The following is a 22581-nucleotide window of genomic DNA, read 5'->3' as shown; positions in this document are numbered from 1 at the left end:
TCCTTGTGGAACACAGTAAAGGGTGGCTTAGAGGAAAGTGCCTGCAATTCACTCACTCTGCGAGCGAAAGTAACTGCAAGCAACAACACAGTCTTGAAGGACAATAACCGCAAAGGACAAGAGTGCAAAGGTTCAAACAGAGCACCCATGAGAAATTTCAAAACCAAATTTAAATCCCAAACTGGTACCTGGAAACGGGTCGGCGGGAACACATTAGTCAGTCCTTTAGGAATCTTAAAGAAAGAACATTCTTCAGACGAGCGCTTGAATATAGACCGCGCCGCCAGGTAACTCTTAATGGTATCAACTTGAAGGCCCCTGTGGCCCAAAGAAAGCAAAAAAGACAAAACCATAGGAATGGAGCACTGAAACAGATCCAAATTGTGCCCCCTGCACCAGTCGCAGAACTTACGCCAACGGTACAGAGATTTTGTTGCAGGCCACCTGGCCGAAAGCAACACCTCCATTATGTCATCCGGTCCCAATACTTATACCTCAACCTTTCAGATACCAAGCATGAAGGTTGAGAGTCTTGACCACTGGATGGAGATCCACTTTCGGGGTTCCCCAAAGGGCGAAGATCTCCTGAAGAACTTCCTGAGCCAAATCCCACTGGTGAGAAACTGTGCTCTGCCTGCTAAGAGCGTCCACCGCTGCATTTTCCTCTCCGGCCAGATGAACTGACGAGACAAATTCCCTGCTGGATGGCCCAGAACCAGAGCTGCATTGCCTCTCTGCGCAACGGGAGTGACCCTACCCCGCCCCCTTTTTTGTTGAGGTAATGCATGGCCACTGTGTTGTCCGTCATGATCAGAACACTCTTCCACCGTACAGCCGGCAGAAAAGCCTTGAGGGCTAGCCTGATGGCCCTCAGCTCTAACAGGTTGATGTGGAGTTTGGACTCCGAAGGAGACCAACGAGCGCTGGCAGTCAAGTCATCGGCATGAGAGCCCCATCCACTACAGTCACCTGCGGCCATGGTTGCCAAAACGGCTCCCCCTTCATCAGGTTCCCTTTGTTGGCCCGCAGAAGATCCTGGGAGACAGAGTGGAATCTGAACGGAATCCGACATCTTGCCTGAGAACTGCAACCACTGCATCTTGAGGACATATTGCAGGGATCTCATCCTCAGCCTGTCCTATGGCACCAGAAAAATACAGGATGCCATGAGGCCGAGCAACTATAAGAATTCGAAAGCCGGGAGACTCCGGGCCTGTTGAAACTTGTCCACCATCTGCACAATATGAGCCCTCACCTTGGGAGGTGAGCACTTCCCAAAGGACGTTTAACACAGCCCGATGTACTGGAGCTGTTGGCAAGGTATCAGATGCGACTTCTTGAAATTCAGAGAGAAGCCGAGCCTGTGGAGGGAGCCGCAGCTATGATCCAGGTGATCCAATGCTTGCTCGGGAGAGCGCGCCTGGATCAGACAATCGTCCAGGTAGGTGAAGACCCTCGGGCAGAGGTCAATCCGAACGGCAGGACCCAAAACTGAAAGTGCGAGTCTCCAGCTGCAAACCTGAGGTACTTTCTGTGCTTAGGATGAATCAGTGCATGGAAGTAAGCATCCTGTAGGTCCAGAGACACCAACCAATCCTGAAGTTGAAGGGCCTGAAGGACTTGAGAACTTGTCCTTCCTCTTCCTGAGAAGTTTGTTCAACCAACGCAAGTCCGGGATGGATCTCAATTCCCCCGTCTTTCTTGGGGATCAAAAAATAAGGGGAATACCATCCCTTGTTCCTCTCCGCTACAGACACTAGTTCCATGGCGCCTTTCTCCAGCAGGGTTAAGATTTCCTGCACAAGGAGTGGATCTGGAAGCTTCAAAGAGAGTTTCCACGGTGGATTGTCATGAGGCCGCTGTAGGAAGGGAAGGCAGTAGCCGTGGGCTATGGTCTCCAGAACCCACGCATCTGAAGTAATGGCTTGCCACTCTTCGAGATGATGAGACAGTCTGCCCTCAACCGGCGAACCTTGGGACATGGCCTCATGACTTTTTGGAAGCGGTTGCGGCAGTGCCTGAAGGCAAAGGGGCAGCTGCCTGAGCGGCTTTGGCACCTCTATTTCCCCAACCACCACAGGTAATTTTTTGCTGGCCCCTTTGATTGGCGGCCCCTCTTGTTCTACCAAAGGAGGAGTAGTAACGAAAAGAACCTCCCCTCCATTGCTGTCCCCTAGGACGAAAAGGCAGAGGTTGACGCACAGCTGCGCTTAAAGATTTTGCCGCAGCTTTCGAGGTCTGCAACCTCTCAAGGCTCTCGTCAGCCTTGTTGCCAAACAAATGTGCGCCATCAAAGGGCATGTTCAGAAGACGGCTTTGCACATCCAGAGCAAAATCCGACTTCCACAACCACGCAAATATGCGTATAAGGGTGCGCCATGCGTCTTATTTATAACATCCGGCGACATCGCCCTCGACGGAGGCCTTCAAGGGACATCGACCCGATGTCATTGACGCAGGGCGCCTTCTGCTGAAAAAGTATCCGAAGTGCATAGCTGTAGACATTATATGTCAAAGATGTGGAATACGTTGGAGGACACAATCCATTCGAAGTATGAGACTGTATCAACCCATATAACCTGGACACTCAAGTTTTCGTGCCATCATTAGACATGATGGCTCTTATACATTCATGTGAGTTTGGTTCCTTTGGGAACGATGGCCATCTCTTACGGAATGCAACTCTCATTCTGTGGTATTGTAGCAACTTCAACTGCCCATCTCCCCCATAGCATTCACAAAATCTCTTTGAGTGACAACACCCCCAACCCACCAGGGTACATATCACCTATTTTCAATTGCTTGACAGAGTCCCAAGATCTTTGTAGCATCTCATTGAAGGTGGGGGAGATTCCCGAAAAACACCATAGAGGAGCTTCTCGATCATAAGGCACCTCCACTTCTATTTTCCTGAAAATGTTCGACCATGCACTGACAGTGGTGCTAACGGGGTCAAATGCACAGGAGTCCCTATGCCTTATGCTAAATATAACTGACCTAAGGTCACTGGGAGATGCCGCATAACTCTCTAATGGTATGTGTGTAGCTGTGTCTTCAAGGTCGCACCAATGTCTTGCAAATTGGGCTGCAACGCCAGGTAGTAGAGTTCAAAATCAGGTGCTGCGAGACCCCCGCTTGTATAAGGTTCAGCTAATTTATACCAATTTATCCTAGCCACACCGGGCCCCCAGACAAATGTTGAAGCCAGTGGAACGGATGTGAAGGGCAAGTTAGCCCCCCACCAGAGACATGCGGATCTGGATGACACTGTCACAGTTTTTTACCCTCTGAGGCTGGTGACTGACAAAACCCTTTGTGAGAAGATTTATGCTGCTTGCACCTGTGCTGGCTAGGAGACCTGTCGGGCTGTCTAGAGCATCGTTCCTGAAAGCCCCTGAAGCCACCGAAGGTACGACCTCTGTCAGAGCGTTGGTGACTTTGGCTATAGGCTTTGGGTGCAGATTTTGTCAAGATTGACAAGGACTTAGCTGTTTGCAAGCTATTTTTCTTTGTGTTGAGTTCCTCGTCCGTGGTCTAGTGAAACAAGCCCCCTCACCCCCTCAAATGGCAGGTCGAGGATGCGCCCCTGCACATCGGGGTTAAACTTCATGTCGGTGGCGATACAGATCGCTCTGCCCGCGGGGTTAATGTAAACCACTGTGGACTCCATGATATCCTATTTTCACCTCTGCCAACCCTGCCCTGAATCGTGCCCGACTGTGTGGGGAGCTCCGGGAGGAAGTCTGCAATATCCTGCCATTTGCTTTTGGTTCACTGCTGCCAACATGGTGTCTGTGCAGGCCTGGCGCAGGTGGAACGTGGCATTAGAGTATATCATTTTTTACTCCTTTCCTAGGAGGGCTTACTTGCGGGCAGATGAAGAAGCCAGTGGATTAGAGTAAATGGAGACTGCAGCTATAACAGAAAAATGAGTTTGGGGGTGCACAGATAGTATGAGTGAGTCCCCTTCCGCCTGCCTATACTTGGGATCAAGGTGCTTATTCGTAGGCTGCGTGGAATGCAGCTTCACCCAGCGCTTTTTGGCCAAGGATTCTACAACCTTTTGTAGAGGGATGCCAGTTCTTGTGGAAGGACGGATGGTCAACACTTCGGCCAAGATACCCACCTCAGGTTGTTCAATTTGTGGCTGTGGGATCCCAAGGTATTCGGTCACACACGCCAGCCTCTCTAGAAAGACTGAGCTGAGGAGGGAGTATCCGGATCCTCGTCCGTGTCACCCGCTGTGTCCTACAGGTTGGGAGCTGCTGGTGGTGTGCTGAGTGCAGGCAGCTGTGGAGTACTGACTGGCAGTGCCAGGCGCTGCTGAACGGGCTATGCCTGTGGCAGAGCTACCGTGACTGGTTTGAGCACAGGAATCAGGGCCCGAACTGGAACCAGGGTCTGGACCATGGTTGGAGCTTGAGGTGGTACTTTTCGAATAACCTATCCTCGCATGCTGGTGAAGGGCTTGGCTGCGTAGGAGCCGAGCCCTGTGGCTGCTGAGGTCTCGCCGGTCCTTGGCACACTAAGCTGGGGGCTGAGTACCGCCCCTTTGCCGATGTGGTTGGGTATGACGTGGACCAGGTAACTGGCGTTGTCCAGTCCCATCTCGACGTGCGTCCCCATGCCTGCACTCCAGAAGGAGAAGGCTCCAGGTACGCCGCCATCTTGTCTGGACTGGTGGCCATTTTATCATGCCCCGTGCCACGTGCCACGTGCCTGCTGCCTGACGAGCTGGGCCATCTCTCCACCTGCATGCTTAAAAGCGAAGGCTCGGACCTTCCCTGCACCTCAGGTAGAGACCTGGGAGGCGGAGTGCCCTCGGCCATGACGCCAGTAGTGCTGCTGCTGTGTATAGGCACCCCCTCAAGAGCGAGCCCGGTGTTAGAGCAGACCCCCTCAAGGAGAACCCTGGTACCAGAGCCTTGCAGCCCCTCAGCGGTGGGATTGGAGGACCCTAGGCCTGTTGGCCGATAGCGCTCAAAGCCTCGGTCCCCTTACTGGTCTTAGTACCTGGAAGGCTCCTCCCACTTGGGTGCTTCCCAGGGAAGGAGTCGCCCTTGCTGGGTGCAGAGAAGAACAGGGCACCTACCTTAGGCCTGGTATTCCTCCTCACGTATGCCTTGATGGCTTCTGGTGATCTTTCTTAACAGCTACCTCCACCTGGCTAAACGATTCTTCCGTGAGCGCGGGGTCAACATGTTGCACGCAGAACAGCCGTCCCAGCTGTTGTGGGGCGACGGCACCGCAGGCAGAGCGCTTGGGGATCAGATGGGGGGGAAGGAACCCTCGCAGGCCGGACACCTGCTGAAACCCACTGTCTACATGTGATGGTGAGGAGAGTGGCAACAGAGGGCACAGTATGATCTCTTAAAATTGCTGTGTAGAAAGAAGGAAAAGAAAATATCCTGTGGAAGAGCGCGTGGAACTACAAGGCCGAAGGCCTAACCCAGGAGTGCTGGTGAAAGTGGTCCATTCCCGTCGACTGCGGAAAAGAGGACTGAGGAGTGGCACCGTTGGGCTTAGTCAGGGGAGCGTATGCTCCCAGCGCCGCATCTAACTTTAAAGGAGAAAACTATTTTTTTCTGGTGGAAAAGGTTCTATTTCCCATCCCTAGTGAGGGACGCCCATGCAGTATAGAGGAAAGGGGAATGGGATGTAGGAGTATGTAACAATGTGAATGTCGAAACTTCGACTGAGGACTTGGAATAATTTTCCATCGGCCACAAGTCAGCTTTATTTTTAGAGTCTTAAACATGGTGTGCACTTCTTTCTGAGCTGGCATCCGTTTTAAATTCCTCTCTTTGTTTCTAAGTGGTGAAATCTCTGGACAGCTTTATAATCTTTCCAATCAGCCCAGCACTGAATGGAACATTAAAGGAGAAGTGGAAGTTGAGCCAGAACACTGAGAAGCAAACAGAAGAAATCTTTTTCCAGCTCCTCCAGTTCCAAGCACTGACCATTGTTAAAAATGCAAATAGCTTACCATCCGGTATTTAAACAAGGAGGGCTGCAGAACATGTACGCAAAGTTGTTGACAAATGTATGAAATTAGGGTACTATAAAAGGTTAGTATAACACTAGAATTCTTACCACTACTCAACTATATCATGAACTTTCATCACTAATCCCTACAATGGTTTTTTACATTGTACAGAACAAATAACATTTCTTAAAACACAGCACTGTATTAAGTTACTCGAGTACAATGCCAGCATTTTTCAACTTTTTCCAACAGGAAGCTCTTAACCTTTGCAACCTTGTAAATCAACTGTGTCCAAAGGCTTTGATAATCACATATGAGTATAGCAAAAGAAAAGACATGTGCACATGTTTCACATGGTGCAAAATGGTAGTGCATAACGAAAGCAAGGATCTAAGAACGCAAACAACTTTCTACCCCACTCCTTAGTCAATATAAAATATAAAATTGTGACATGTGAACTCACAGCTATAACACAGTTTACATGTTTTGCTCAAAGGATGATTTGTGAACGTCGTCACCTTATCAAAGGTGGGCTCCACTTTCTTTTCATTTATATATTTCCCATTCTAGTAAATTAGAAACATTTCTAATTTAGAGTACAAGGTGCTCATAGATGATAACATCAAATGCACTTCAAGAAAACAAGTGTGAAGACACTTTAACCATTATGGTATTACAATAAAATGTGCAGCAGGTTATTTGCGGTGTGTCAAAACTTAATTAGCTGAAAAACATTCGAGTTAGCCATTTAGATTCCGAGAAAATAAAAGGTGTACCTTTTCAGTAGGCAGTGGTCTGACAGGCTTTTCAATTTCTTTGTCCCTTTTTTTCTCTTCTTTTTTCTTTTCCTTTTCTTTCTGTACAAATAAAGTTTGCACATATTTTAAAATGTGTCACAAAAATCTATTTTCCAATTTCAATTCAGATAAAAACACGCATTTGGCATGCCCTAGACCATAGTAATGCTACTGTATCTCTACAGATGCTTTGATCTACGATTCTCCCGTAGCCCCCACCACTGACTGAACTAGATAATAGAAGTTGTAGGCCAAAACACCTGGAGAGCCACAGATTGTTCAGCATTGCAATATCATCCCAACATTTGTCAAGGAAGCATTGTGTTGGGGATACATTAATATATTACATTATTAGGCTCTGTATCAATAGTAAACTTATCTTGTGATAATCATTCTCTGCCGCCACTCATTTAATCATATCCCTAATCCATATGCCCAATTCTGGAAATGTCCCAGCTTTCCAATTCAAAACCAAGGTGCACAATTTGTATTCTCTACCTGCGCTACAAACTAAGATAAGTGCAGATGCTATTTCAGATGTGATAACTTTGTTTGTTAAATAATTTACTAAAGTTCATCCCTACCCAGCAAATCCTAAATAATTATCGAATGGTGGCAGGGCTTCCTTTGCTCTTTAAGATTTTGGAACAGATGGCTTCCTCTTAACTCCAGTAGTTTGCAATCTGGCTTTGACCCTAAACACGGCATAGAGACTGTCTTCGTTACTATCTGGGACAACATCCTCTTTCATCCAGAGAAAGGTGGCATGACCTTGTTAGTCATGCTTGGCCTTTCAGCCGCAATTAGCACCATTAATAATGACATTTTAATTCAATGTTTGGAGGAAGGTGCTTATATTTACAGCCATACATCGAAACGGTTCCTATCCTTCCTTGACGAAAGGACACAACAGGTAAATTGCTACCTTTTCTGTTCCGGGTCCTGTCTCTAACATGCGAGATACATCAAGCATTACCACAATCCCCTCTTCTTTTTAATATATGTGTCAAACCACTCTATGGTATTTGTATTAAATATAATCTTGAATACCACCCTTGTGCAGACAATAGCCAAGTCTAGTAATTGGTCGACCCTATTTTGACCACTGACAATTTAATTAAATGTCTTGATGAAGTGGAATCTTGGATGCTTGAGAATGCTCTTCAATTAAATCCAAACAAGATGGAGCTTCTCCTTATGGGAGTCCTCCTAGCCACACACAACATCCACATCCACCAATACGCTGAGGACACACAGCTATACCTCAAGAATGACCCCATCAAGGTCATCCACAGGTTCAAAACCTGCCTCTCGCTGATCCAGCCTTGTATGTCCAGTGCATACTTGAAGCTCAACCCCTCTAAGACCAAATTCCTACTCCACACCAACAACTCTGAATACCCAGACATACAGACCTGGCTATCTACCATTAACCTTGAGGGCTCCACACCAGAGCTCACCTCCTCTGCCAAGTCCCTCAGATTCCTCATCGACAAACACCTTTCTTTCAAGATACATGTAGCTAAGAAAACAGACAGCTTGGCATCAGCTCTCCCTCCTACGGAAAGTCGAGCTGTTCGTCACTCCGGACAGCTTTACCTACAACATTCAAGCACTGGTCCTAATCCACATGTATTGGGCAATGCCATACTCCAAGGCCTCCCATCTTCCTCCCTTGTGGCCCTTCGAAGTGTCCTACACGCGGCCGCATGACTCATCAAAGGTCTACACAGATATGACCACATCTCACCTCGGCCCTCATCGACCTTCACTGGCTCCCACTGCACTCACAAATCCCCTTCAAGTCTTGCTGCATCATCTATAAGGCAGTCACCCAGCTACCGCACAAAGAAACTCAGCATTTCCGGCAGACAGTGCAGCACTAGATGCCAGGACATAATCTGACTTGACATCTGCAGCTGCAAAAAGTAAAGGACCAGAAAACAAGCCCCTTATGCCTACACCCTAAGACTCCTCCCCGTCGGCATCAGATTCGCCCCTCACTACTAAAATTCAGAAAAGAACTCAAGACACAGCTTGTCAAAGAGTCTCTCCTCCTCAACACCTAGGCCATCACATCGCCCCACGTGCAACCTGACTTGCTAGATGCCGCCCGCCCCTCTCCTCTCCGCCACCATGTACAGCTGTACCCCTCCTCTGTGCCCTTCTGTATCCCACCCCATGTGGTATATCTTTTCTGTTTTTACCTCTGAAAAGTGCTCTGTTAAGCACATGTACTGTTGTATACCTCTGTAAAGCGCTCTGTTGCTTCTCGAGTGCTGGGTCCACGATCAATAAATACCATAACGATAAAAATAATAATAAAAGACAAACTTGAAGATACGGAAAAAATGTCTTCTCCCAATGCTAGTCCACTTACCTAGGAATGTTGCTAATAAAATCATGAACTTAGGTGTTTATTGGAAAACAACCTTATTATGGATGCCCAAATAGATCAGTTAGTGAAATAATCTTTTTACATATTACGCTTACTTAGAAGAGCTTCTGATTTCATGGATCCAGAACTCCTTCCTATGATGGTTGGATCTTTAATCACTTCTAAGATCAACTACTGCAATGAGTTATATCTGGGTATCCCACGTTATCAAATTGAACATCTACCAAAAGTTAAAAATTCAGCGATTCAGTTGATATTTCAGCTTTTCCAAAGTGACACTGTTACTATATCTAGATCTTTGCATTGGCTTCCTGTAAGAGCTATAATCTCATACCCTACTTTCAAATGTCTGCATGGCCTCACCCTCTCCTACCTTGAAAAGAAAATCCAACGATCTAGACCAATGAGACCACTCAAAAGATCAAATCAGAAGATCAGGATGTTCTCGTAATTCAGAAATCCAATTTTCCATATAGAGGGGTCAGAGGTTTTCAGTCAGAACCCCTCAACTTTGGAATGCACTTCCCCTATAAATCAATTTTATAGATAATCTATTGGCATTCCGTAATGCCATTAAAGACCTAGCTCTTTTGTTAACTCTTGAGTTTCAATTTCTGTAACAGACGATTTACAATGCTCGCGCCTTAATACAGTACATTTTGTCTGTGGCACATTATATCTAAAAAAAGATACATTGTGGCCCAGTAAAACTTCAAATCATGCTCACAGTTATGATGTTTTGGATTGCCAGCAACTTTAAACAAATAGGAGCAACAGGATTGTGGTTACCTACCGCCGAGAATTAGTAATATGGCAGCCAATAGGGCGGCCTCACCCTGCTGAGCCGCGAGTACGGGTTTCACCAGAAAGGGCTAGATGCGGGGGTGACTGAGATCCAGGGATGGAGCTGGGCAACAGTTGGGGAGGGTGTTCTTGGGGAAGGGAAGGGAGGCGGGAGGAAGAGGGGAAGGGGTGCTTAGAGTGTTTGTAGTTGTAGGAAGTTTGATTTGGGGAACGAGCCTAGATAGATTGAGACGGAAGTGGGATCTGGACTGCACGGGTGGGAGGGGAAGGGGAACTCTAATGGGCCATGGGGGGTCTTAAAATAATCACGTGGAATGTCAGGGGACTTAACAGTTATCTAAATAGGAACAAGGTCATGTTGTACCTGCACAGGCAAAAGATAGACATTGCACTGTTGCAGGAGACTCGCCTGACACGGGAAAAGATGGAGATGGTTGTGAAGAAATGGAAAGGGGTTGTGGTGGGCCCGACATACTCTGCTTATGCTAGAGGAGTACTCATCTGGGTGGCGCTGCATGTCCCGTTTCAACTGCTGCAGGAAGTGGCGGAAACGGATGGGAGGATGGTCATATTGCGGGGATTAGTGGAGAATAAGGAGATAAGCATTGTAAATACATATGCCCCCAATCAGAATACGGCAGCGTATTTCAGAACTCCGTGCACCAACCTTAGCATGTGCATGGGTAGTGCGGTGATCTGGGGTGGGGATTTTAACTGTGTATTAAACCCCGGGGTAGATAGATCAGATGGCAAGATTGATAGACCCGCCCCAGCGGCTAAAGCACTGCAGACACTGCTAGACGACTTTGGTCTGGCAGATGTGTGGAGAACGAAACACCCCCAAGAAAGGCAATACTCGCACTACTCCGCCCCGCAGCAGTTACATACGAGGCTGGACTATGTCTTTGCTACGTCGGAGGTAATAGCAGAGATTACTCAGGCAGAATATAAAGCGAGGTTCCTCTCGGACCACTCGCCCCTGGTTCTCGGGTGGCAATACTGCCACCCGAGAGCAAGGATTCCGACATGGCGCCTCCATGCAGAGGCGCTTAAGGATCCCGTTTTTAGGGAGGTTTATAAGGAAGGAGATTACAAACTACATTGAGATGAATACGGGTAGCGTTGACTCAGTGAGCACATTATGGGAAGCCTTCAGGGTAGTGATGCGAGGGGTAGCCATAGCAAAATCAAAAGGCCTGCAAGGTGGGGTTCTGGCTGACCTACAAGGAACAGAAAGGGAACTAGAAAAGGCATTAAAGGGAGGAGGTGAAGACATGGAGCTGATACTTAAACTGCAACAGAAATGTGCGGAACATTGGGAAAGACTGTGCAACCTCAACTATAAAGAAATATATAGAGAGACAGCATGCGGGAGGGGATAAAACAGGAAGGCTTTTGGCATGCTTATACAAGAGCGAAACTCCCAGACCCACGATCAGAACGATAAAGAAGATGGTAGTTTAGTGGACACCAAAGAGGGAGTTAACCAGGAGTTCGCAGATTATTATAAGTTGCTATATGGGGATGAGGAGGGAAGTAGTCATGGGGAGATAACGGAAATACTGGAAGACATAGGACTGCCTATGATAAGTGTTGAGGAAAGAGAGGAGCTGGATGCACCGATTACTTTGGAGGAGTTAGAAGAAGTGGTGAGGCAGCTGCCTACTAGTAAGACTCCGGGGGCGGACGGGTTCCCAAGCGAATTTTATAAAGTATATAGGGAGGAGGTGCTCCCTCCAATGTTAGAAATGTTAAATGAGGCGTTTGAGGTGGGACGGATCCCAGAGTCACTTAGAGAAGCGATTATAATACCGCTTCCCAAACCCAACAAGCCTGGGCATAGCTGTGGCTCTTACAGACCTTTATCGATGTTGAACCAAGACAGCAAGATACTGACGGCTGTCTTGGCAAACAGATTGCAGAGAGTTATTGCCAAACTTATACACCCCAACCAGACGGGCTATGTCCCGAATTGAAATATAACTCATAATCATAAACGACTCCAACGGGTTGTTGAATGGGGAAGTAAGAACGAGGGCGAAATGGCGAGTGTGTCCTTGGACGCGGTAAAGGGTTTTGATTCAGTCAAGTGGCCGTGGCTGCTGGCAGCCCTGGCGGGTTACGGAATGGGGCCTGGATACATAAGGTGGGCAAAGATGCTATATAGTGAACCGCTGGCTACAGTTAGAACAGGATCAGTGATATCCGAAAGATGGCAACTCAGTAGAGGCACCAGACAGGGGTGCTGATGGTCCCCAATGCTCTATATACTAGCCCTGGAGCCCCTAGCAATATACCTTAGACAACAATACGATACTTTAGGTATCGAGGTGGGAGGGGAACAACACTTGATCTCCTCATATGCGGATGACTTGTTGTTGTACTTGAGGCACCCGGAGGAAAACCTCCAGTACATCCTGGAGGTGATGGAGAGATATGCAGGGCTGTCTGGGATAGCGGTGAATCCTCAAAAATCTAGTATTTTCCCGTTAGGCAGTTATAAGGGAACCCCTGTGGGATGGTTACCGGTGTTACAAATACCATGGGCGGTTAGTACTTTTCGGTACCTTGGGATAGATGTGTACCGTACGGTTGACGAGGAACATAGACACAATACCGAGGTAGCCATTGTGAAAACCGAAAAGTGTATGAAATTCTGGGTGAAGTTGCCCCTAGCAATGATGGGACGAGGCGCAATGCTGAAGATAGTGGTCCTACCTAGGCTCCTGCATTATTTTGGGAATATTCCATACCTGATACCCAAGAGGTTTTTCACTAAACTGAACAGCATGTGTAGGGATTTCCTGTGGCATGGTACCTGGAATAGGGTGGCACTATGGAAGCTGCAGAACTTTTATGAAAAAGGGGGGATAAAACTGCCTAGTAATGAGGTTTATTATGTAGCGAGCCAGCTGCAATATATTGCCAAATGGCTCTCAGATGAAGTGACCCCCGAAACCAGGTTGTTTGGACATGATTGTGCCCCATTTTATTTAAGAGAGATGATCTGGCTGCCCAAGACAGAAATGAAAGAGCGCCCTAGGATGATGATGCTTGGGTGGAAGATGTGGCGCCGGGCATGCCGAAGGATGGAGAATCCATTCCCATGCTCCCCGCTGGTACCGCTAGCTGCACTGGCAGGGGGAGATCAGCAGCTAAGGATGATAATTAGGAACCATTGGGAATCAGTGGGGTTGGTAACGATAGGAGATATCTGGTGAGAGAGGACTATTATAGACTTTGAAGTGCTGGGGGAGGAAACGGGGTTACACACGGGCCAGTATATCACATATCACAGAATGGTGCAGAGAATTAGGAAAACATGTCCCGAAACAGTACTGGAAGAAGAACCAGATTCTATCATAGATACAATATGTGACATAATGGAGGGGGGGCATGAGATCTCTAGACTGTACGAGATGATGATGTCTAAGGTCGGGAAGGAATTAACACAATTGACTGGGAAGCGGAAGTAGGAGCCCTGATAGAGGATGGGTGTTAGGAAATTCAGCCTAAACAGAGAATTCCCCCTAACCTAGTGAGTCCCCCAGCAGCTTTTTTTCTCCTGCCAAGAGTGAGACTCTTTTTCTCCCATTCTTGGACATGATTGTGGTGTTCCTTTGAATGTTAATGTGTTTCATGGGCTATGGGGTCTTTTACTCCATAGGATCTCATATGTTTTTTTTAGGTGTGTTACACAGCACCCTCCGTGCAGTAACACCGGGGTGTCATAGTGACCCCCCACCATACACTCCATACCCTCGGACTGACTACTGTCTCCCAGGGCATGTAAAGTCACCATTGGCTTTACTAGTCCCAAATTACTAACAGAACCAGTACAAACCATCATATTGTGGACGTACTGGTAGGGGCAATTCGATTGCCCCTGGGTCTGTTATTCGAGGGGGCACTGTCCCGTCCCCCCTCGTCGAGTTTTGGCTGGTGGCAGTGGATACTACTTTTTATATTCAACCACGAATATATCTCTATGAGATTTTCCCATTGTTCGAGGCTAATACTTTTTAACATAGCCGCTAACATACCGCCGGTTTATTTATTTAATATTAATTCACTGGTTGGTATTTTCTGCCAGAATTCGGTTTCAAAATGGCGTTTGTGTTCGCCTCTGTTACTCCAAACCAAAGGTCGAGCCCTTTGTTCCAATTTTTAGCAGGCTTTTCCACAGAAGCCTCCAAAAGTGGTGCCACTCTGTCTGGGTACCACAGGGAGTGAGGGAGGGGATTTAGGCACCCTGGACTGAGGTACCTTGGTAACTCAAGTCGCACTCTTGTGTGATTGGCCCAAGTGGTGAGCCGGCTGGCTCACCACTTAGCATGTTTGATTGACAGCTAGGCTGAGTGAATGGGGGTGTGCTGCATAAAAGCAGGGCTTTTGGGACTGGAACTTTAGAAGTCGCCACAGGACCTGAAAATCCAACGAGCGAGAAGCTGAGCCGACCTGCTACGACGACACCACCGGTGGAGCCCTGCTGAACCGACTCACCACTTCCCAACGACAGAGGAGATCTCCCTGCTCGAGAGTCTTCTTCCCCTGACTGGTGGGCACAACCAGTTTACCTTCTTTTCTCGCATCCAGGACGTTTTGTGGTCGAATTGCCCGTGCCAAGCACCCCAGCAACCGGATAGCCACTTACCACTGGACCGCGAATAAAAGGACCGCTCCTTTTAATCAAGAACTCCGCGGCTGGTTTCTTACCTGGCAGTGCAACGGACCCCTGCTTTCCTCCCCGACGAGATCCTCTCTTCCCCCAGACGAAGCACCGACTTGCACCCGCTGCCAGGAACAACTGCCCCCGCTGGAGCGTTCTCACCATTTTAAGGTACCGTGTTCGCCAGGCCTCCCTTTCTAAATATTGCTACAAGGTAACAATAATCCCTTAACCTTCTGGACTGGGCTGGCCGCCTTGACCATCTAACTGGTCCCTTTCTGTTGATCCAACTCCTTCTGAAACTATTGCGAGACTTTTGGGCACTTTTAACCGTGTGACCTTGGACACATTTCGACCGGAGCCTCTTAAAGTGTGTCCGGCCTTGTTAACTTTGACTTTACGGTTTTAACGTGCCTTCTTCTCCTACTGTGTTCTTCCGAAAATGTTGGGATCTGTTTCTATCTTTGCTCTGCCTTTCTCTCCCTTTTTAACCGATTGATTAGAGTACCATCTTCGTTAAGCGCTCACCGCTGTCTGAAAATAAGTGTTCCTTTACTTAAGACTTGTCTAATAATCGTTGAAGGGAGTGTATATCTTTTAGTGACCGTGTTTTTGAACTGCTTGATATTAGTGCCAGTGTGTTTAACTAGATGTGTTTTAAATAAATAATTATATCTCTTTTACACCAAGCTCTGGTCAGCGTTTGCTTATTCTACTGTGTTCTTTTGACCTATTGTGAATACTCTGTATACTGCCTAACTCTTCTTGAGAGAAGTCTGACTGCTCAGCCACAGCTACCAGGTAAATCTGGGTGGTACAGACTGCTACCAATTGGGTTTACTGCCAACCACCTGTAGTCTTAAATCTTTTGCAGTGGTCCCAGAGGGAACTGCACAGGTTTCTGCCTAACAATGGGATGTGGGAACGTGCCCTGTGGTACCACAAGAAGGTGTCAAGGAATGCAAGACTAAAACAGATACAACTGTATATTAGGCATAGGGCATATATGACACCTCCGAGGATATCTAGGTTTGAAAATGCTGGATGACAGGCATGCCCCAAATGTGACGAAGAAAAGGCTGACATGGTACACATGTTTTGGTCATGCCCAGTAATTGAGCGTTTCTGGGGTGAAGTAGCACAGAAACTAGCGGAAAAGGGGGTCATGATCATCATAGATACAGCCTGGGCCTGCTTGCTGGGAGGGTTCCCCAGATCGCAGAAACTTAAGCATGTTAGTAAATTGAAAGATCTAGCATATGTGCTCGCAAAAAGAAGGATTGCCATGGGATGGACGACATGTCACAGGCCACGGGTGGAGGTGTGGTGGAAAGAGTTGCAGAAATGGACGGAGGTAGAAACCATGGTATGGCAAGAGGCAAGCAATGCAGGGGGAGAGGAGGAGGCGGGAACCCTGATGGCATGGAAATCATTAATAGCGGAATTGTTTGGAATAACACAAGATCTGACAGAATCCACAGAAAGTGAGACCCCACCACGTGAGGCAGATACAGTGTGTGTGGAATAAATAGGCTCGTAAGGGGGGGTGGGATGAGGGGAGCAGTGACCAAAAATTAAGCAATGAACAATTGAACTGTTGATATATGCACTGCGTGTTTGGTTTGTATTGTTGTTTGGTTTGAATAAATTAATAAAACATTTTAACAAAAAAAAAATGTTTTGGATTGGCACGCCAGGTGACTAGTGAGATTATATATACTAACCTCTGGATAACCCATTAGGTGGAAAGGTTTGAAACCTCTTCAAAGTCCATGACTTCTATGTGTAGTCAACTAAGAGCCGCATAAAAGCAAACCAGACCCATGGATCAAAACAAATATAACAGGTAAAACATTTAAAATCCCCCTGCAAGGGATTCAAATCGTCCTTCCTCTGTGCTTTGATGGCTCCACTTATCTTTGCAAAATAAGTAAGAGGGGCCATACAGGTTATATATGGACAGTGTGTTTATTTTGATAATATAAACATACTCTAAAGGGGATATGTTTTTAAATTCTTTAAGCTATCTGAAATGTTTTAATAATAGTGCACACATGTTGCTAGGTGTCAGGATTAGGGGGCGAAGAGTAGCCCGTGCCGGGAAACTACAACACCGGCACGGTACTACAATGCCCAGAAGACTGTCGGGCAGGCGTGGTGCACAATAAAGCCAGGCGGCGTGCTTTCCCAGGTGCTTGACATTCACACAGGAAAGCCTGCATGCCTGGAGAACACAGAAGCAAGCCAGCACCACGTGTGCATTCTTCTTTCATTTTCAATAGAGACTGTTTCTAACCTGAAAGTATGTACCCATGTTAGAATATACATTGTTGAACCGCTTGACTTCTGACATGTATTATGTTTATTTGTCTAATGGAAAGTATTTATTTTTCTTTCTTTTGCTTCTGCTTTGTTTCCAATAATTTTCAACTACCAGTAAATTCAGTTTAGGCTTCTGATGAAGAGGGTTACCCCTTGAAACGCGTAAAGCCATCAACACTGTCTATAACAAATGTGTGTTTTGTTCATCTCTTCATAGGATGCGGTCTATAATTAAAAACAACTGTGTACTTTTACAAATTTTGTGTGCATGTAATGCTTTCAATGGCTTATGTACCACTCGATTGATTACACGTTATTGAATACGCCGGAATCATTACATTACTACTCCTTACCACCTCTTTGGTGGTCCCTTGGTAGTGTGCATGGAACGGGAGGAATCCATAATTGGATCGTTTTCTTTCTCTTCGTGTGTATATTGGGCTTTTGTGCCAAGGCCTTATTTCCTCCCGTGCACCTCGAATCTTAAATCCTGCTCGTCTGGGTCTTTAAAGAACTGAAAAACATAGTTAATTGAAGGTGTGCACCTAGTTCCCCCCCCCCCTTCCTTTGCTGCGGCGGTGAGTGGTCAGGAAATGTTGGAACCCGGGCGGCAGTAGTGTTTGCATTTCTGGAGCCCCAGGCTGCAGCAGTGATACGGGGCGCAGCCGCAAGCTACAACATCTCGTGCAGGCAGAACAACTTTGCGGGCAACAAAGTGAAAGGCACGCCAGCATTTACCTCTGAGCTCGTGCGCCGGCTGAGGCCACAGATAAGTGTTGAAAATTTCACATAGTGGTGTTTGAGTTTTGTTAATGCCTGTTGCTAAAACAGCAGTGTTACAACTATCCTTTGGCTTTTGTTGCAGTGTGTCAGGAAGGAACAGTGCCATGTTCCTATTTTCTCTCTGTATAAAAGAGGGGCACTAAAGAGACTGCACTTTCTCCCTGGAGTTAAAGGAGGAAAACTAAAGGGATATTATTGGACTGTGCAATCTAGAGAAACTAGAGTTTGGCCAAAGTATTGTGCATGTGATATATGGTGCAGGAATCAATTGTGAGAAAATGTGTTGGGCTGGGCAATTCGTGAGAGGGGGCATGAAACAAGACAACCAATGAATGTGTTGGCTTGATTTGAGAACTCATGGCTATCAGTTATGAACAGAGCTGTTAATGTAATGTGGATATGTACAAGAAAAGGAGGATACCATTGGTGGGGTAATGTGCTGGTTGGACTAAAGTGTTTGGGAAGTGTGCAAATTTATAGGCGTGTATGAAACATTGGTAAGAGTGATTAGGCATGATTTAATGGTAAGTGTGGGGCCACTGATAGGGTCACATGTGTATCAGTGTCAGTAGCTGAGTTAGATTCAGGTTGGGTGAACAGGTTCTATGGTTGAGTACAGTAGCCTGGATCATTGAGTTGACCCATTCATCCCTCTTCCTATCCACAAGCTCTTCCTAACCCTCTCCCACCCCATTGGTAGCATTGAGGTGGCCTGTGAATCATAGTGGGCATCTCATGCCAACCAAGCTGGGAGGATTGTCTACATGCGACTTCCGTGGTTAGGTTGAGGGGGCAAATAGCAAACTGGACACTATGTGTTCATTAAAACACTGCAAGGTAATTGTTGTTTTTTTTTAATGCAAAAAACTGGACTAGGTTTTCAGATAAACGCGGTTCTTAGGCAATCTCTTATCTTGTGCATGCAGCATAGAAATAAAGAAATGTATTTTCTAAACACATCAAGCTTTTCGGTTTCCACTAAACACTTTAACCCCATAATGCATTCTGAAAAGGTTCAGTAATTTTTTGTAGATTTCCAGTTCTGCTTGAGAGAGAACAGAATGCTGACAAAGTCAATAGTTGGCATGCACATTTGTGAAGTGTACCTCTTGTGAGCAACCAGGAATAAGACGTGGACACAGAGGACTCATTGTGATTGGTATACACCTTTATTAAATAATAACGTCGGGGGAGGGTTGGACAATGCCTCGCTGTCCCTAATCTAGGAGGTATTTCATTACCTCAACCAAAACTAGGGGTCTGTCCCGTGCCAAGATATCCAAAGTAAAGATGTCCTGTGTCTGAATTCCTATCCTAGCCCTCTCATTCTAAAAGTAACTCTAAGGTGTTAAGGGTATAATCTTTGGCTTGGAAAGTGCACAAAAAGTTCAACAAAAAGGGATACATCCAATAAAAGCTTCAAATGGATAATGTTCAGTTCCAGGAAATGTCTCCCTTCCCCAGGTTTCTTTCCACCAAAACTAAATTTCAAAAGAATAACCAAGTTCTTACCCTTCCTCTTGGTGTTGCAATCTACTCCAAGGGGAAATTACTCCCTTCCCCATGTCCTTTCCACATTCAATGCAATTCAAAATCCTAAGGGCATGAATCTTTCTTGGGATTCTCTTTTCAGAATACCACAGAGCTGAAGACTAATTCGACACATTTAAGGCCAAATCCAAATCTTGGCTTTTTGACCAGCACTAAGACCTCTGCGACCTGTCTTACACACTCTGGCCCGCTGACCTCTGTTACTATTTTTCTCTGCACACACTATGGGTATTTCCACTGGTAAGCCTAAGCAGCACTGTAACCACTGTATTATATGTAGATAGAAACTCTGTTAATATTTCTGTTAATGTAATTTTTATGTCTGTATATATGCATTTCTGTAACCTTGTACAAATTGCGCCCTGATGCCTCCGGGCCCGATGGTTTGCGCGTTACAAATAAACAAATACAAATACAAAATACAAATGCAATAGAAAATCCTAAGGGTATAAGTCTTCCTTGGGATTCTCTTTTCAAGATACCACAACTTGGGGGTGGATCCCAGACTTGCAAAACACCTGGTATACTCTCCTGCCAGGTTATCTCATATAATTACTTTACTTTCAATATCTGAGGGAATATGCTCCCCCCCTTGAAGTTCTTCTCCAGCTCCCTCCGTGGGCCCCGACTTTCCACTGTGAGCTAACCGGCAGGGAAGTCTTCTCCATGGTTCTCCTGCGTTTCATTGCTCACCTCTCCACCTGACAGCTTGGCTTCCCAGGTAGTTGCTAGCCAGTCGGATCTCCCTGCTGCTCCCAGCTGTTACATCTTTGAACTCCCGCTTCAAGGAAGGGAGTTTCTCAGAGACAATCAGCTTTCTCTAAGCACTAGACTGCTCCAGCTTTACACGCCCCAGAGAGGCTTGCTCCATTTTGACAGCATTGCTGAGGAAAACACAATCATTCACCATTTTTGCTTTGGTGTCTGCCATAGATTTCCTGTTTAGCTCTGGATCCATATCGAAGCTCATACACCGAGCGTACCTTGGTCTGTCGCTTCTGCTTGGGCATGAGCATGTGACTGTTTACAGAATCACTGGCCAATGCTGTGTATATACATTCCTAATTGGGGGTTGATTCTCAGAGTTTTCCCTGCAGGAAGCCAGTGCTGGTTCCGGCATTATGGGAACCCACTTGTTCCTTCTAGTCATCAAGCACATCCCCCCCCCTTACTGTCTCATCACCCTGCTAAGCATTAATTGCATATCTGACTTACACCAGGTTGGGCAGGGGAAGCTCGGAGGGGATCCTCCTTGTACTACTTGTAGGGGTTGCATCACCAAGCAGGTGGCTCCCTTTGACCCCTTTACTTTCCCTGTGTTCTTCAAGACATACAAACAGATGACTTGTTACATGCACCTCTGCTTATTACACAAGTAACGCATACATTATAATCTTTTTGTTGGATGGTGCACCAAGCACACTTTATTTTCCATACCACAGACAAAACCTACGGAAATAAAAGTCATTACATGCCATTTAACAAACACAAAGAGGTGTTCAGAGCCAATTTCAAATATGCTGCGGGTTTAGTATTTGTTGTTGCGATTTGTGTTCACAGGTTCCCATCATGACTGGGGCAACTTCTCCCTTCATCTTTCCAAAGATTGATGCAAAACAATAACCAATTAGGTGCTTATTCGGCTCCTGGAGGTGAATTCCAGGAACAGCACAACCTGTGTCGCTCGTGTTACACCCAGGAAGTTAGCCATGTAATCCTCAACCCACAGATAATAAAAAGAGGTGGGCATTCTCAAAAAAGTACAAATATGCCCTCATCAGAGAACCCAGATCCTCAGTATGTGATGTTTAGCGCTCCCATGAAAGCCAAAGCACAGTATGGAGAGGGGGAACATTGTTAGAGGCAGACCTGGAATTCCGAGGTTTATAGTCTGCCAAGAATACACAGTGACACTAGGAGTGAGGCACCACTGAGCATTCCAGTGAAAACAAAATGGCTGGCACACAACAAAGGTCCAGATGAGGGTGATAACACTAACTCCATCTTCATTCCTACTCAAACCTCCCTTGCTATCTTCACAAGGTCCCACCACCATTAACCAACGTCCGTGTTGCTGGTGCGGAGCCCCGAACACTGGCCCCTGACCACTTTGGTCTATCAGGATCAGTGTCTACTTTTGAGTGAGCAGTGGACCACCACTGAAAAAAGCCATTCTGACCTAAACCGCAGTGGGAATATGGATAAGAGTGGATGACAGTTCAGTATTTAATCCGACCCGGGGCTCATCGGGTCAGATACCCAGCTTTCGTTGTTGGACCCTTGCAGTGGAACATGGAGATTTGCAGAGAAAGGCTTGCTATCCGGAGAAGGAACTCTTTGAACTGTGTGCAAATTAGAGGCCTATGCAAGTAGGTGTATTAAGAATAAACATTGACTACAACTCCCTTGCATTTAACCCAATTGGTCTCTGACAATACTGTTAAGTGTGGTTTCCATTTTAGACACGCCTTAACAATTTAAGTGGGTGTTTCTAGCACTCACAATTCACTCAAGTTGGCAATCTGTTATAATACAGGCTCATAGCACTTCTACTCCAATGTTGTGCAGTTATGAGCTCATAGTTATGAGGGCATTTATTAATACAATATCAGTATAAAAGCTTGCCAATAATTATAACAGGCTAGTCATACAATCATAACTGACCTGTAATAAAAAAATGACATCACTACTGCTCTGTAAATCAGTTATTGTGCTCAGCCCTACAGATAAAGGGTGTGTTTGCCACTTATACTCCCTAAAAATAGGCAAATACTACCAAAATATAAATAAGGAGTAAAACGATTTCCAACATAAATAGAAGACACATAGGAGCCTGTCCCCTTTCCTTCATGCACACAACTTCGTGGATATGTTTGGCCCAGTAGTGCACGTAATGCCACACAAAGGAACTCTACATTTATTACTGACTGACCTTAAGAGTTAAAAATGTACATTTTACTGTGCATGAAATACTTGTTGCATAGAAATATGTATTACAGAACATTTATGATTTACAGTTAAAACCTATTTTTACTCGCTTATTAAATACTCCCATTGGGAATCCAACTTACTTTTGAACTCCCTAAAACATGTTTTTTACTCCAAGATTTAAAGAACAGGGAGTAAAATTCTCCCACTTCAGAAACGTATCTGGAGCACTGATTGGGCAGTTGTGAAGTGACAATGCCCGATGCTTGAGCACAGCATCATTCCAGCTGCCATTGCAGCACATGACAAGCATTTTAAATTACTTTCTTATAAAATAACTTTT

The 22581-nt window shown here is 46.1% G+C and overlaps 1 protein-coding gene across 2 annotated transcripts in view; it reads right to left on the bottom strand.

Moving 5' to 3' along the window:
* SMAP1 (small ArfGAP 1) overlaps nucleotides 1–22581 on the bottom strand; it is a 1420305-nt gene that overhangs the window by 767600 nt on the left and 630124 nt on the right. For both annotated transcript variants that reach the window (XM_069606218.1, XM_069606219.1), the window contains one exon: nucleotides 6763–6843. In XM_069606218.1, the coding sequence (XP_069462319.1) occupies nucleotides 6763–6843 (81 nt within the window). The remainder of the gene's footprint in view (nucleotides 1–6762; nucleotides 6844–22581) is intronic.

Source organism: Ambystoma mexicanum, chromosome 4p, assembly GCF_040938575.1.
Source record: "Ambystoma mexicanum isolate Mex_15411 chromosome 4p, UKY_AmexF1_1, whole genome shotgun sequence".
In the NCBI taxonomy this organism is placed as follows: domain Eukaryota; kingdom Metazoa; phylum Chordata; class Amphibia; order Caudata; family Ambystomatidae; genus Ambystoma; species Ambystoma mexicanum.
The sequence above is the reverse complement of the archived record's forward strand: the minus strand, read 5'-3'. Positions and strand labels throughout refer to the sequence as shown.